At 43.8% G+C, this 17,079-nt stretch overlaps 2 protein-coding genes across 4 annotated transcripts in view; one reads left to right on the forward strand and one right to left on the reverse strand.

Annotated features, from left to right (window-relative positions):
• The window catches only part of LOC136631769 (uncharacterized), a 248,364-nt gene extending 242,156 nt beyond the window's left edge, over positions 1–6,208 (reverse strand). For both annotated transcript variants that reach the window (XM_066606101.1, XM_066606102.1), the window contains exon 1: positions 6,120–6,208. The gene's annotated coding sequence lies outside the window, so the exon portion shown is untranslated. The remainder of the gene's footprint in view (positions 1–6,119) is intronic.
• Positions 6,046–17,079, forward strand: part of LOC136631772 (NXPE family member 4-like) — a 69,074-nt gene continuing 58,040 nt past the window's right edge. The window contains exons 1-2 of one of the 2 annotated variants that reach the window (XM_066606104.1): positions 6,046–6,249; positions 12,962–13,056. In XM_066606104.1, coding sequence (XP_066462201.1) covers positions 12,967–13,056 — 90 coding nt within the window. In that variant the 5' untranslated portion in view covers positions 6,046–6,249; positions 12,962–12,966. Of the gene's footprint in view, positions 6,250–6,330; positions 6,400–12,961; positions 13,057–17,079 lie in introns of those variants that run through there. The other variant, XM_066606103.1, reaches the window with a different exon arrangement.

Below are 17,079 nucleotides of genomic sequence, written 5' to 3' on the forward strand. Positions count from 1 at the left end.
TATATTTCTATTGGGTGGTGCTGACCTATTTTATTCTTTTTTGTACAAATATTGTGACGTTTTGGCTGCCTTCACCTGGTTGTGCACACCTATTTATCTTCTGTCCCTCCTACAACTTATATACCAAGAACCTTGCATTATTAATGTGGTTAGAGTATTGATTATAGGTATATATATATATATATATATATATATATATATATATATATATATATATATGTTTCTATTGGGATATGTTTCCATTGGGTAGTGCTGACCTATTTTATTCTTTTTTAATCAATTAAGCTTGAATGGCATTAGTTTTACTAACCAGCAACTGATACTGTGGCATTTTGATAATCTAGATAGTCTGTAGCTTTCACTAACTAATCTTTCATTTATAAGGGCCATTTATATGGTACGATTATCGTTCAGAATTGTTTAAATTCCGGCGCTCCCACATGAATTTGAATGATAGTCGTCCCAGGTAAATACATGCAGTGACTGAACTACAGTTGTTACGTCATTCAGTTGCTACATGCAGAAAACTGAACTACGAGCTGTTCAGTGCAAACAGCAGTTGTTCTTTTTCGAAAGGCTGTCTGTTTAAAGTGAATGGAGTGGGCGGCAGAAGAGAGCTCCCCGGCTCGCTTTGCCTCCATGCCAGAAGCACTTTCAGCGATACTCACTCCTGTGTAACAGCACAGGAGCAAGCATCACTGGGATGCACTGTCAGGCATCATTTGCCCAACAGCTCATCCTATCTAACTGGGGCATTAGTATGAATAGGCAAATAGACCATCCTGTTAACCATGCTCATAGACATTATATGAGGCTCACTAATTTTCCGCAACTCTATTGAGTGTGTATTCAAGGCTTACCATTTATGACAGACCATCATGTGGTAACACTTAAGTGGCATGGCTATTACCATGTGATCTAGAATGGCAGACAACTGTCATCCAAAGAGCAGGACATGCTATGGCCCAATTTTCAACCGTGTTATGTTGTCCCACACATTCTGCATGTTTATAAGGTAATCCATTGCAATACCAATAGAGGACATATTTCATAAACACAGTTGTCCTATAATTTGGAACATAAACACACCCACACACTTTGCCCAGGAGAGATCAGTCTATAGTAGCATTTTCCTAGGCAAATGAGATGGCATGATGATCCCCAGTCCATGGGCAATTAAGAACCAACCACGGGTCTCCGACCCATGCTCCAACCATTATTGGGGCAGTTATGCTCTGGTGTGTTTGTAACAACTTAGGGGTACCAATAATTTTATTAAACCATGACCCGATCTCCTCCCACATAAGAAGTATAGCCCCTTATTCGTAAAGGAGGATGCTATAGGAGCATGAGTGCATATCCAACAATTGTTCAGTTTTCTGTATCTTCAAATGTTACAAGTATTTCATGATTTTTAACAAACGCATTATTCTAATAATCTTTCAACACATTTTTGAGTCCGTGTGTGTATTGCAGCATGTATCAACAGTGACAAAAGTCTTTTTTTGTTTCAGGAGTGAAGACGTTCTTGCAGGGGCTCGCGTGTATCTGTTTGTCTTCTCCTTCCAATTTGACTGAAGTGACATTTGTCAACTGGATCTGGTAGGGTCCATTAAAGATATTTTTCCAATGATTTTTCAATGATTTTGAAAGTGCCGATAAACTGTGGACCTAACTTGAAGGACTGTTGTTTGTGTTTTATGTTCTTAGTCAACAAGCACACTAGGTGTCCCACCAAGAAATTACTCCCCTCAGAACACCTATTTTCCACTACCCACTTGAAATTTTGAACCGCCCTCTGTAGATTCTTCTGAATATTTTCCCACATTGCCTCAATGTTAGAGGAGAACTGATTTTCCTCCGGTACCTACAACACATTTTTAGAAAATGGACCAGAACATGGATGGAACCCATAGTTACAAAAGAAAGGAGAAGTCCTATAGATTTTAATGATCTATTGTTAAGTGCAAATTCAGCTAAAGGCAAAAACCCTGACCCATCCTCCAATCTGAGATATAATACTGCAAGTACTCTTCCAGACTCTGGTTACATCTCTCTGTCCGGCCATTAGTCTCCAGATGATATGCCAAGGATAAACACAAAAAATGACCCATCTTGCTAAAACAATCAACCACAATCTAGATGTATCACTCGCAGAAAGCTGCCACTTTAGCACAGGGGCCCCAAGGAAAGCATTTTCTAGATCCACAACCATAAAATGAGTGGCAGTAGGGGGCTGGCCTTTTTGTTTTTAACTAGATATAGTGAAGTATTACAAGGAGAGATGGTTTCTTTATATGGCCCAGGTGCTGCAGCAGTGCTGGGATCGCTGCCGGGTTGACGGAGTCCGTTGCGGGTTTTAGACATGCTTCTGCACCTTCTTGCTTAGTAGGTGTGACAGAATGTGCACACATCTGTGGATGATTAGCTAGCTATTTAGCTGGGATAGAGAGGAAGCTAAGGTGCTGTAAATTGTCATTTACTGCTCGCTATCTAAGCCGGCAGTGAGTAGCTCCCGTGGTCAGCGTGTTGTCCACGATTCCTTACTTCGGACAGCTCTGTGTGCTGTGGCTTATTCTACTAAAACTAAGTGCCATGTTTTATTTTGCTTTGCCCTTTATCAGTTTGGCCAAGGAGAGTTAATTAGGTCCCAGGAATGAGTGCAGGCCAGCATTTATCGACGCGATCAGTCTGCTGTATTAGGCAGGGCCCTCTCCCTCATTCATTACGTGTTTAGGGAAAGACTTCCCATTTATTATTTGCCAGTTTGTTTTGGGCGCCGCACTGTGAGCAAGTATTGTGCATGTCTGCAGTTGCTGGTCCAGCACGTCCTATGCAGTCATAACACCAGGTCTGTAGTAAGGCATGAATTGTTAATTCAATGGCTGCCTCCTGTGCTGGGCTCAGGGGTACTAAGGTGTGAGAGGAAGCCCAGCCCCTTCTTTCAGCTTGACCAAGACAGGTGGGACTGGACGTTTCCCAATATTTGTCTTGCTAGTGTCTATGGGAACTGAGTAAGCTCAGCTGTCTGCAGGGTGTGTTGACATGTTAGATTTTTCCAAGAAGACAAAAGCTTTTAACAAGCAAATTAACTGTTCATCCTCCTCAGAGGCGAGAGTAACAGTACCATCAAGGGAGAAATAAAGTGGCTTGCAAGGCTTGTAGCACATCTGCCCTATCAGATTTACAGGTGCAGTGTCACTAACTAGGAATTGTGTTAAAATCTTATGCATCGATATCTGCATTAGAATGCGAGTTTTAACAACATTTTCAAGACCCCCAGTTTCACTTTCCTTATACTTAGTGAATCCGGTAGCTGAAGAATTTTTAAATTTGTGCTCAATGCAGGATTTCAATACCTGCATGGGGGACCATGACAATAAGAGAGCCACAACACCACTGGAATCTGCATAAAAACTTGTTGTAGATAGGGAAAAAATTCATAATCTGTAACTATAGAAGCTGCACAAATGGTGGTTAACTGCTGGTTCATTATGGCCCAATTCCGTTTGGGGGATATTCAATTTCTGCTAGTATCACTGGAAGTATGTCTAGGCTAATAAGTTGACTAAGCAGGCCTCAGACACCATAAAACTACCCACATTGTTTTTCATAATTTGATTTGGTTTGCAATGTACACATCAGGTTGCACAAGTACAGAATTATCTCATCATACTTCAACAATATTCAAATAGGTAAAAGCCAATATTTTGAATACGCCATATACTTTTATTGTGCATATCACATACTTTTTTGTTTGTTTCTTTGCTAGTCCGGTCTGTATCGAGGAGGAGCAAAACCATTACATATTTTTCTTCCCTCCCTTTCTCTGTATCATCTAGTTACGCCCCTTGTACTCCGACTATCTGTTAGACCCTCACTCTCATACTTCAGATTAAGTGCTGCGACAGTACACATCTCATATATAAAACAATATAACTAGTACGCAGGCCCTTCACACTCACACACACACACACACAAAAATCACAAATTCTCCTTGTCTCAGACAACTTTTAAATCACTGCATATAAACATTCTTTCAATGAAATTTCCTTGTAACCTTCTGCACACACTTGCTGAGACAGAAAACCGGGGAATCCGGGGTGAGAATAGGTGGCAGAAACATCCACAATCTCCATTACGAAGATGACACAACTCATCAGAAGCTGGTCTGAAGCAGCTGATATGTAAGATTAAAACTGAAAGTGAAAAAATGGGCCTCTACCTGAATTTCAAAACGACAATAATTATGACAACTGCAAAAAATGGCCAAATTCAACTCAAAATTGACAACGAAGCCATAGAATGTGTGCAAGACTCCGTTTTCTCCATTGTAACTCAGCTTCAGCTTATCTCACATTTGAAACTGGTTCAAAGAACTGTCTGCTCACAATTAAAAAAGTCTGTATTGTGCTTGCACACTTCTCAACACCACACCCTCGGTAATATTACACACTGTACTTTTGACAGTGTACTTATTCAAGGAAATGAGCAGTTGGGTAACCTTTACTCAAACTGGCAATAAATCTTCAAGTTACTCAGAGCACAAAAACTACAAACAGCAACGCTTTAGTTATCAGCAGTGCAATGTTCAGCTCCAATCTCATTCCTCAACCATCAGAACAATATCCATCATCTATGGGAGTTACCATCTCTCCTCGGTAATAGATGAGCAGTCCTCCAAAAGGACTATATTCTCAGATTCATTCAATTGCTACTGTAGCCTTTGTGAAACAGGTGCAGTCCATTCACCCTGGTAGTCTTCCTTTGTGGCAGCCTGAAGATGATGCACATTTACAGGGTCCAGACAATAACGCTCAAAAATGTGAGGACTATAGTGGATGTTGCTCCCCCTGAGGACGCCGTAAGGCCAAACAGGTCGGGGTAGCTATAGGTTAAACTTTTAATAGGGTTTTGGTGGTGCCGATCAACAAATTTTTTTTACATAGGCTCTTGGAAGTTGTCCATCCAGTCCTATGTTTAAGTGTGTATATGCACAATCACACACACAATACTGATTGATGACTGTTGGTCACACTATATTGCTACCACCATTTGACCCTTTATTTTATATTTCTTGATGTTGATCTTGTCTGTTTTTGATTAATAAAGCACTTAGATTTTAGGGAATATTACCTATGGGTATTTTTTGCCTTTGGCAATTAGAATTATGTTTATATAACCTGGAGTATTCCTAGGGCAATCTTACAATATATTCTAGAAATATTATGGCTTCTCTCACAAGTGGAGGATTTGGACCCAAGCTGCCACTATCTAGCCATATCCAATCCACTATGAATGGGCTGATGCTTTATGTGTGTTGCCACTGTGAGGCACATCCACAAACCTATGTCAACATGGTCCCTTTGCAGTGATGGTCATACGACCTTATGCTGTGGGAACAGACTGCATCCCATTACCACGCAAGTCTCCCACAAAGTCTCTAGGCTTCGACACTGTTAAAGGATCCAGCAACAAAATATCTATAAAATCACAAGTTTTATTTTAACATAATTAAAAACTATACAAGAACATGTCTAGGAAAAAGGTACGCGTTTCAGGCTAACTCTGTACAGCCCTTCATTAGGGCACCATGATAAAGGGCTGTACAGCGTCAGCCTGAAACTCTTAGCTTTTTCCTAGACATGTTCCTGTACGGATTTTAATCATGTTTAAATAAAACTTGTTATTTTATGGATATGCTAGTGCTGGATCCTTTAATAGTTTTTTCATCATTGTACTGGAACTGAGCAGTCTGAAGGTTCCCTGCATTGGACTGAGTAAACTTGGGTGGGATCAGGATAACATGTGGGTGAGCTGTTTCCAATATACTTTCTTTAAGGCTTTGATACTAGCAAAAATTGTAAAGACCTGGAGCCAATTCAAAAAGGTCCATGGTATCACATAAGAGCAAGGACTTTCTTTCTCTTCCTTATTGCTTTTATCAGATTTGCCTTTGTCCCCATTATAGTTCTCAAGAGGAAGCAGCGAGAAGACTTCAACATATTCATGTCTCCACATCTTCTCTCTCACCGTCAACATCAAATGGGCCCTTAATGGACCTTTATAACAGACGAAGATCTCACATCTTGTGCTTCAACCAGTCATATGTCACTTACCACATTTGCTTCTGAAGTCCCATAAGATGAATTCACCACAGGATCCCTGAAGATGGTGCAGAAAAGCTGTAACTAAAGCGTCTGGTGAGGATTCCTATCATACATCCAGGCACTGGAGAGTTAACCTCAGGTGAGCTACAGTACCTGTATGTTTAGTTTCTGAAAGCACGCCAACAAGGGCACCATTACTTGACCTTAGAACACTGTTAGAGCCGGCAAATCTACAGAAGAAGACAATCTGCTTACACATTCAGACTGAGTGGAAGAAGGGACAGAAGCGGTAAGTAAAGGCGCAGCATGCGACTTGCTAGACCAACACACTGAAAAGCCGACTCAACAGCCATAGATCACGGTCCTGGTGTTACTTCATGAATGCAATGAAGTAGCGGCTGCTCGAAGGTCTATCCTGGGGCTCCTAGTGCAGTAGGCTGTATCAGGAGTGGGCTCAGGACTCCTCCACTGGAGTCAGACTGTAGAAGTGCAGCTGGAGCTAACCTCTAGGGTGGCCTGGACCACAGACCCTGTGCTGTATCAAAACTTGAGCCTCTCTTTCCAAATGCCATCCTTCTCACCATTTCTAGAGTCAATATTACCTTTTTGTACTTGCAGGTTTCATTCTGGTTAACCGTTGAGCAGACCCATGAATAGATTTAAAATGCAGAATCTTCTTACTCCTAGGTTTTCTTCAGCTCCGGCCACTGAAAACCGAAGAGGAGCCCGAGAGCGAGAACCTCATTATTATCAGATGTTTTTTATTCTAATAATCTAACAGATATTGGGGAATTTTAAAAAAGGCGCAGCGCTGCTTCTGCACAGAACAATTTAAATCACTCAGCACAACTGATATAACAAGTAGTTTCTTGAAATTCACGACAAAATGCCACTTTCACCGACTCCTGCAGTCTCAGAAGTATTCACCCCCGGTTCATACAATAGGTCAATTTCTGATTACACATTCCCTTTAAAAAAATATACCACAATTACAAATTATGCCCGATCCACAGGATAGGGGACAACTTGCTGATCACTGGAGGTCTCACCACGGAGACCCCCGTCGATCTCGAGAACTGAACTTCCCTGTCACGCCCTGCCTGTCACTGTGGGGTTTGCTTCTCTCCCTACAATGAGATCACTGTAAATAGAGGGCTAGTCAAGGGTTGGTGCTCCACACATTTTCAATGGGGCTAGAAGCCCCAGGATAGACCATCCAGCAGCCACTACTGCATTGCACTCATGAAGTAACACCAGGACCAGGATCTACGGCTGTTGGGTCGCCTCTTCACCTATCTCATGAGTCCCACTGAAAGTCAAGGAGCACTTGCAAGACGAGCGCCCCGTCCAGTATACTCCTCACTGCAGGGGTGCAGTAACACCACAGCAAGGAGAATGGGTAACACAGGGACAAGCATGCATCCCTGCAAGCTACTTGGGGCCATTTGTTCTCTGGTGGCCCCTATTTCCAAATTCTCTTTTTCAATGACTGTGATTTCTATATCAAGATCAGTAATTTTCTTCTTGCTGCTTCCTTGTTAGACTCCCATTTATGATCTCATTGTTCAGAACAATACTACATTCCTCCAGAAGATCAGCGAAACCTCAGCAATAAAACTACACTAACGTCAGTACACAGCATCGCCATAAGTTACACGCCAGGAATATTTTGTCTTTGTTTCTGCTGAACCTATTGCAGACTTCCCACAGTTTGGTTAATGAATCAGAAGGAATGATAATGAATGTCGCACCGCCGTTTCACACTTATTATCATCAATGACAACTTGTTTCAGTAGCTGACGGTATGTGGTGCTCACGCTGCTGACATTTCTGCGGTGATTATATAGAGTTGTGCAGGAAGTCAGCAACGTGGCCGCCGTCCATGCTGAATGGGTTGAATGCATCTGTAGACTGGAGCCATTTTGTTTAATTGCTGAAAAGTCCATTTCCGTTATTGTTCTGTGTGTGATTGTTGGAATGATCTTTTCTACAGAGCCAACATTTTTTTCTTTAGCATTTTAACCCCCCCCCCCCCCCCCCCCCCCCCCCCCCCCCATGACGCAGCTATTTTTTTCCCCATTCCTGGATTGTCCTCCCAACTTTCATAAAAACATAACTCTTATTTATCCATCGACCTCACTGTCTGAGGGCTGGGTTTTTTTGCAGGTCGAGTTGTATTTTTGAATATTACTGTTTAATGTACCATATAATATATTGAAAAACTTAAAAAAAATTCTAAGTGGAGTGAAATGGAAAAAAAAATGTAATTTAACCATCTTTGGGGATGGAAGGGTGGGTGGAATTCTTGTTTCTACGGTGTACACATTGCAGCAAAAATGCATAACTTTATTCTGTAAGTCAGTATGATCACTACGATACCAAATGTATATAGTTTTTGTGCTGTACTACTTTTACAATATGTCTTTTTAAATTATTTTCTGACACCATCTTCTGAACGCCATAACTTGAATGCCCCGCCTCCAGAAAACTAATGCTTGATTGGCTAACTGAGCATGGCATCAGCCAATGAAAGCCGGCGCTAGGTTAGCTATTCAATGACAGTCGCATATACTGTAGTGGAATCCATGTTGGGTTTTTCAGCGCAGATTTCACCTCGAAAACAGTAAAAAATAATTTGTAAAGCCACGTGTTTCTGCTATGGATTGGCCCCTATGTTTGCCATGGATTCGCACATGGATTTAGCTTTTGTGGAATTCCCGACGTATATTTCGCCGGAAATCAACGTCAAGAATTTATGTGTTTTTTTTTTTTGCAGTGTGGATTCTCATTCAAATAAATGGGACAATTTTCTTGTGTAGATTTGACAAAGATTTGTTACAAAAATCTACGTAATTCCGTGTCAGATCAATGGCATCTGTCCTAGTGTCTCGGGTGTGTATGCATCTGCGGTGTCCCTTTAGCCTCTTTGAAGTGATAGAGGATAACATGTGTCCTAGTCTTCTGTCACTGCAGGGGTTGCTTCTTCCACTCAGGTATTTTCGGCACTCTCGTTAAAATGAATGGAGCGCTAACCACGTATGCTCGGCCAGCACTCCATTCTGAGTGATGTCACTGCTGGAGAGGAAACAACCCCTTCAGTCATAGGAGAACAGGAGACGGGAGTCCCATTCTCGAGATCGTTTGGGGTCTCCGGTGAGATACCAACCCATTAGCAAGTTATCCCCTATCCTGTGGATATTCTGTGGATAGGGGAGAACTTGTCATTCTTGTAAAGCCCCTTTAAAATCAAAGGGAGTAAAAATCGGATGCACTAATTTGCCTCAAAAAACTTCCCTAAGGGTGACTACCCACTAGCGTTCTTTTTTCCGCTGCGAATTCGCTGCATTTTTTTTCTAATTGTCAATGGGACTTTCTAATGTTAAAAACGCAATGCAACTAAAAGGTGAAGATGATGGTGATTCATCTTTAATGAATGGCCACCACATTAAACACAAAGAACCTCCATCCATATGTTGCCCTTGGACATATTTGAAACTAGAACTTCAGCGCTGCAAAGTAGCAGTGCTAACAGCTGAGCCACCATACTTGTTCTTTCTTCTCCAGGGGAGGACAATAAGGAGAAGAGTAAACACAAAAAGAATATAAAAGCCGCATACATATGTTGCACTTTGCTAGATTTGAACATTGGACTCCAGCACTGCAAGTCAACAGTACTAACAACCGAGCAACCAAGTTTCCTCTTGGTTTTTCCATCTCCAGAGAAGGAGAATAAAATGAGTAGAAGCAGATCTTTTTATCCTACTTTGTCTCCTGCTTCTCGATCTCCTCATTCTTTCCTCCTTCTCCTTCCACTTTTTCTCCTTCTCCTCTGAAGGAAGAGGAAGTAAAAGGAAGAAGAAAGAAGAAGCATGGCAGCTCAGTCATTAGCAATGTTGCCTTATAGTACTGAGTTCCTAGGTTCAAATCTGACTGAGAACAACATCTGTGAAAGAGGCGGCTGCTTAGGTGTTCTGAAGAGACTCCCTGTCGTCTGCGACAGAGCCATAATGGCCTTCTTCGTAAATCGTGATGCCAGCGCTACATTGCAACAAGGATGCTAAATGTGATGCAGTTAAGAAATCACAAGAACCAGGGTTTAAAACGTAACTTACTTTTCAATTTCTTTGTTGATGTCAGTAGCGATCATATATCAGTGCACACATACAAGCCTCTCATGAAAAGTGATTCTCTTTTGTACATGTTAGGAGTATCAATAACAGGAATAATCTACATGGGATTCTTCAGGTTAAAGACAGAGATGACGCTCTGGGTCACAGATGACACTGATGTTACTTTACCTTGGACCGGTTTAATGGCTCTTCAGTGGCGTGAACTGTGAGCATTATATACCTTTTTCTTGGCTACCTCACAGGGACTCTCCTGTGACAGGCCACAACTCGCCTCTAGACCCACCAACTCTTCCGGTAGCTTCCAGCAGCTCCCTGACTGCAATACTGACAGGGATCTTGCTTCTCCCGGTAATCCTAAGTCACTCTCTATACACACTAACACTGTCTCTCTCTCACTCTCTGATGGACACCTGAAGGTTTTTACTATCTCTCTCACTTGTCTGACTAACTCCTCTCAACTACACACATGGTCACACTGACTAACTATATGATTCACTTGTTTAACAGCCGACTGGGCACTTTACTGTTCTGATCTGACTGAAATCTCACTGACTATCTTCTCATCATTACTATGACACGACTCTTCTACTACCTCTCTCTCTCTCTTCACTCCCCTGACCTGCACCATTAACTGCCTCCCAACAGTCACTCCACTGGCTTACAGCCAATCAGAGCTTAATCTGACAAAACCTATTCAACCTCATTAAAATTGGCACCGAAGGAGGTATTACTTTGGCAACCATCTAAAAACTTTACACCAAGAAAAAACTCCCTGCCAACAATCCTAGTATCTGCAGCCAAACTACTCATCCCTCTAATGTGGTGGAAGAACCCTCTTCCCTAACCCAATGGGAAAACAAAATACACCAAATATACTGCTTTGAGAAACTTATAAGCTGGGAGAACGGCACCAGAAATACATTTCTAACTATTTGGTCAGTATTATTGTATCTTGTCACCACCAGGAAGCAAGGAGTTTGACAGGGCTTGGATGCAGAAACGCCCGTCACACCTCCAACTCCTGATTGGTGACTTCTGTAAGGTCTGTGATTTTTGCTTTGCCAGGATGGATAGGGATTAGTGTAGCAGTTAGGCTTACATTATTACCTCACAAGGCTTTAATGTAAAAAAAATAATAATTTAAGCCTAACCTCAAAGCACCCCTAATAGTAACCGTTCTGGGAAGGCTAAAATCAGGGCAGTGTTTGGCCCAAGGACAGGCTGCTTATTAATGTGGGGTGACTTACAGTGTTGGCTGCAAAAACATCTCAGTAAGCCCCGCCAGCGCATTTTACCGCTGACAAGTGTGGAGCAATGCTTCTCCACTTCTTCCTTGCAGGCCGCTACAAGTGAGCCATGCTGATGTTCTTGACACTCCAGCCGCCGGGGATAGTCACAGCCGCCAGTGATTGCTGTGGTGCTGCAGGAAGTGCGATGCCAATGATGCCGCAGGGGACAGTGACATTGGCTCAGGAAAGGGAGGCCACAGCACAGGAGCGATAATGGGGGAGGCGGCGGCCACCAGAGGGGACAGTGCAGGCGGCAACAGAGTGACAGAAGCTCTGCTAGGAAGAGGACACAGCCACTGGGGCGCTGCTGGGGGGAGGGCGCCGCCAGCCCCTACACTCACATACTAAGAACCAGAAGACCGCAGTGAGTGCCAGAACCTGCAGTGAGCCACGGAAATAACAGCCTATCAGGAACAGGGGGCGTTACCCCCCCTGTCAAGCACCTACTATCTTGTCACCACCCACACTTCCTGGTGGTGACAAGATGCAATAATACCCATTTGGTCACCATGGATTGATTTAAAAAAATATCCAGAAGGTCACAATAATATAAATCTGGTAACCAACTTTTGCTTTACTCAAACACATCCCCTTCATCCACTGAGGGCTTAACATTCCGTTACAGAGGAAATACCTCATAAATAACCAAATAGCAAGTCTTCAGGCCAGACTCTATTAACAACTAGCGTAGATGACTCTCTACCTCTCCCACCTTCACCTTTCTCCCTTTTATTGGTTTATAGGTAACTGATTTTATGGTCATTGATATCACCATTGTTTTATGGTGTGCTTAAAAGACACAATTCTTATAGAATATATATATTTCTGAGAACATTTATGGTCGTTTTAAACTGTGACAGATTGTATCTCTTGTGAGACCTGCGTGTCTCAATCATAAATGTACGTTTCTTCCTGTATGGTTAAACAATCTCTATAGATATGATTCTCAGACTTATATGTTTTATTAAACATTTCTTACTAAAAAGAGATTATATTTAAAAACCTGACCAAGAGCAAAACCTGGATGTAGTTTTTCAAAATTCATGGGGATGCTGTCCTTGATGAGATTTGAACCTAGGATCCCTACACTGCAAGGTAACAATGCTAACCAATGAGACACATTCATTGAGGGGGAACAGACAAACTCTCAGGGCAAAGCCATTTTTCTGTGATTTTCAGAAAAATTCGGGTCGGTTAATTTGATCTGATTTTACAAAAATTAGCTCTATTTTATTGGATGTAATCACGATGCGCAACACTAATTCTGACATCCATAGGTTTATTTCTCTTCATGAAGTGGTTCATGCTGGATGAATCTTTTCCAAACAATTCATTTTCTGCCAATCCTGTCATCATTTTCTGTATTTAATTTCCATCCAAACAGGTTATTTTGTAGGATTTGTTTCAACAAGGAACTTTCTGTCTTCCTCAGGTCTAATGGCCAACACAGCAATGTCCAAGAGATTCCTGGCTTTTACCGTTATTATTATTCTTCTGACCTCTGTCATCCATCACACATTAAAAAAGGTAATTATATTGTGGATTGCTTAAGTAAAGATTAGAGATGAGCGAGCATACTCGTCCGAGCTTGATACTCGTTCGAGTATTAGGGTGTTCGAGACGCTCGTTACTCGAGACGAGCACCACGCGGCACTCGACTCAATTACATTTCCTTCCCTTTTCTGCCCAATAGAAACACAGGGAAGGCATTACAACTTCCTCCTGTGACGTTCCAGCCCTATCCCACCCCCCTGCAGTGAGTGGCTGGCGAGATCAAGTGACCCCCGAGTATTTAAATCAGCCCCGCCCGCGGCTCGCCACAGACACACGCTAAGAGAAATCAGGGAAAGTGCAGGTGCTGCTATAGGGACAGTGTTAGCGTCTTCAAGAACCCCAACGGTCCTTCTTAGGGCCACAGCTCACCTAGTGCATTACTGTTGTGGCTGCTGTGAGCAGTTTTGCACATTTTTTTTTTTTATGTATATCGGGCGTACAGGCTATAGCGTTCTCAGGCTGCAGGCTGTACTTTAGTATAGGGGCAGTATTGGTCAGGCAGGGACAGTGGTAGTGTAGAATCCTGTCTACAAGAACCCCAACGGTTCTTCTTAGGGCAACCTGTAACCGGGTGCATTTAACTCCGTGGTTGCTGGTAGTTGTAGTACCTCAGTATTGCACAGCAGAGCCTGCATGCAGCCTTCAATTAAATATTTTTCTGTCCGCACTTTGCGTTGCGTCAGCTCAGTCTGCCTCTAAGTGTCGCCAAGAAACCACAAATTTTCTACGCCGCTCTGTGTTATACGCGTGCTGTCTTGTCTGACAATTGTACGGTGTGTCAGGCGCCCACACATTTAAAGTACAATACACACTGCATAGCCTCAGCCTGCATTGCCTAGAAAAAACAGGAGATTTAAAAAAGAAATCCTTTTTACGGCTACCGGTGACCCAGTGCATTTGCCTGCATGGCCTGTGGGACTTCATGTCCATCCAAACTGCATAGTGCACAGCAAGGCCTAAGTGCAGCCTTCATTTAAATATTTTTCTGTCCACACTTTGCGTTGCGTCAGCTCAGTCTGCCTCTAAGTGTACGCCAAGAAACCACAAATTTTCTACGCCGCTCTGTGTTATACGCGTGCTGTCTTGTCTGACAATTGCACGGTGTGTCAGGCGCCCATACATTGAAAGTGCAATGAAAATAAAGATCTGGTACCGTGTTAGCCAGTAGAGCAAAATGTGATTGTTCTCAGCAAGAGAAACGACGTAATCTTGTAGATATGATACCTTTTAATGGCTAACAAAAATACATGATGTAATAATAGCGAGCTTCCGAACCAACGCAGGGTTCTTCTTCAGGCTTATGGATTGGATCTGAAGAGGCATGCATATTTATACACACTTATAACATACATACTTATGACAAGGCACAGATATGGATGTGATTGGTTCACACTTAAAAGGAATTCTGCAACAACAAACAAACTTTTTTTGGCTAGGCACTGATAGCGGAGTGAAAGTTTTATGGTCCCTAAATTACTGTTGGGGGGGGGGTGAGGTCGCAGGCTAAAATTGCTACAAGAGGTACACTGGCATTTTTAGCTAAACACTGATAAGGGAGTGAAAGTTTATGGTCCCTGAATTATTGTTGATGGGGGTCTTATCTGTATAATAAATGTCTCACACTTCCCATTCACGCATAAATCCTGGGGAATAATTTAACCCAGTATTCAGCGTGTCAAAGGTTGTTATCAATTTATATTCCCAAATTCTTCTGTGGTTTTGTGACTTGAAACCACCCTTCATAACATAGGAGATATGAGAGTTTTGATATTAAAGGGCGGGCAGGGCCACTATATCTCCCTGACGGCACATTGGGTGAATTTAGTGGAGGCTGGGACCGAGTCAGAGCCTGGGACCGCTCATTTACCCCCAGAATTGCGGGCCCCAGATCGGTGCTGGTATCTGCGGCGGTGTATGCCACCTCCACTAAACCTTCCTCCTCCTCCTCCAAATCAACCGCTACCTCGCAATCAAGATTTGTCAGCAGCAGCACGTCGCCAGCAGTCGGTGTCGCGCGGCGCGGTAGCACAGCGGTGGGCAAGCGTCAGCAGGCCGTGCTGAAACTACTCAGCTTAGGAGAGAAGAGGCACACAGCCCACAAACTGTTGCACAGTCTGACAGAGCAGACCGACCGCTGGCTTTTGCCACTGAGCCTTCAACCGGGCATGGTCGTGTGTGACAACGGCTGTAACCTGGTGGTGGCTCTGCAGCTCAGCAGCCTCACGCACGTGCCATGCCTGGCCCACGTCTTTAATTTGGTGGTTCAGCGCTTTCTGAAAAGCTACCCACGCTTGTCATACCTGCTCGGAAAGGTGCGCCGGCTCTGCGCACATTTCTGCAAGTCCAACACGGACGCTGCCACCCTGCAACATCGGTTTAATCTGCCACTGCACCGACTGCTTTGCGACATGCCCACACGGTGGAACTCTATGCTTCACATGTTGTCCCGGCTGTATGAGCAACGTAGAGCTATAGTAGAATACCAACTCCAACATGGGCGGCGTAGTGGGAGTCAGCCTCCTCAATTCTTTACAGAGGAGTGGGCCTGGATGACAGATATCTGCCAGGTCCTTGGAAACTTTGAGGAGTCCACCCTGATGGTGAGCGGCGATGCTGCAATCATTAGCGTCACAATTCCCCTGCTATGCCTGTTGAGAAGTTCCCTGCAAAGCATAAAGGCTGATGCTTTGCGGGCGGAAACGGAGGCGGGGGAAGACAGTATGTCGCTGGATAGTCAGAGCACCTTCATGTCTATATCTCAGCGCGTGGAGGAGGAGGGGGAGGAGCCTGAGGAGGAAGAGACAGCTGGGCCCACTGCAGAGGGTACCCATGCTGCTTGCCTCTCATCCATTCAGTGTGTATGGCCTGAGGAGGAGGAGGAGGAGGATACTCAAAGTGATTTTCCTAGTGAGGACAGCCATATGTTGCATACAGGTACCCTGGCACACATGGCTGACTTTATGTTAGCATGCCTTTCTCGTGACCCTCGCGTTAGACACATTCTGGCCACTATGGAGACTTTTGTTCTCCACCAGCGGACAGCAGCGCTACCTAAAGACCTTTGTCAATCTGTGTATGATATTCGTCCTCCTTCTCCGGCTCCTCCTCCTGAAACCTCTCGTAATCACCGCGAACGGGCAATTTTTCTGTGGGCCAAAAGGCTACTACTGAAATGTTACAAATGCTGTGCTCTCCCTACACTGCTGCCAGGGAAATATGAATCTGCTGCTTTGCCCATACTGCTTCTACGTAACTGTTACTGGGGTCTGACTATACTGCTACTACTGAAATGTTACAAATGCTGTGCTCTCCCTACACTGCTGCCAGCGAAATGTGAATCTGCTGCTTTGCCCATACTGCTTCTACGTAAGTGTTACTGGGGTCTGACTATACTGCTAGTGCTAAAAAGTTACAAATGCTGTGCTCTCCCTACACTGCTGCGAGGGAAATGTGAATCTGCTGCTTAGCCAATACTGCTTCTATGTAACTGTTACTGGGGTCTGACTATACTGCTACTACGGAGGCTTCCCAAAGACATGATGGTGGCGAGGCCGTGCTACTAGGTACCCAGGCGCAAAAACTCTTCAGCGACGCGGTCACTGGGAAGGTGCATATAACCATGGACACGGGGACAGGACACGTACTGCCTCAAAAACATCCCCGTCCTACTCCTCTGACTGACTTGGGTAGGGGGCAGAGTGCAGACGGCTTTCTCCTTGCAGTGTCGATTGAGCTATGCGAGACCTTGACAGAATGAATACTGTGTGGCACATGGATTCCCCATTACTATGCCCACATTTGCAGCTCCTGACGGAGGTGGCACAGGATTGGATTTCTCATTGCTTCTGTACAGCATTGTGGGATATCGCCCCACCCCTTTTAAAGAGGGCCGCTGCCTGGCCCTGCCAACCCTCTGCAGTGTGTGCCTCCGGTTCCTCCTCATGGCAGATGCACTTACAAATAGACATGAGGGTGGCGTGGCATGAGGGCAGCTGA

This window comes from Eleutherodactylus coqui, chromosome 6 (assembly GCF_035609145.1).
Source record: "Eleutherodactylus coqui strain aEleCoq1 chromosome 6, aEleCoq1.hap1, whole genome shotgun sequence".
NCBI lineage: Eukaryota > Metazoa > Chordata > Amphibia > Anura > Eleutherodactylidae > Eleutherodactylus > Eleutherodactylus coqui.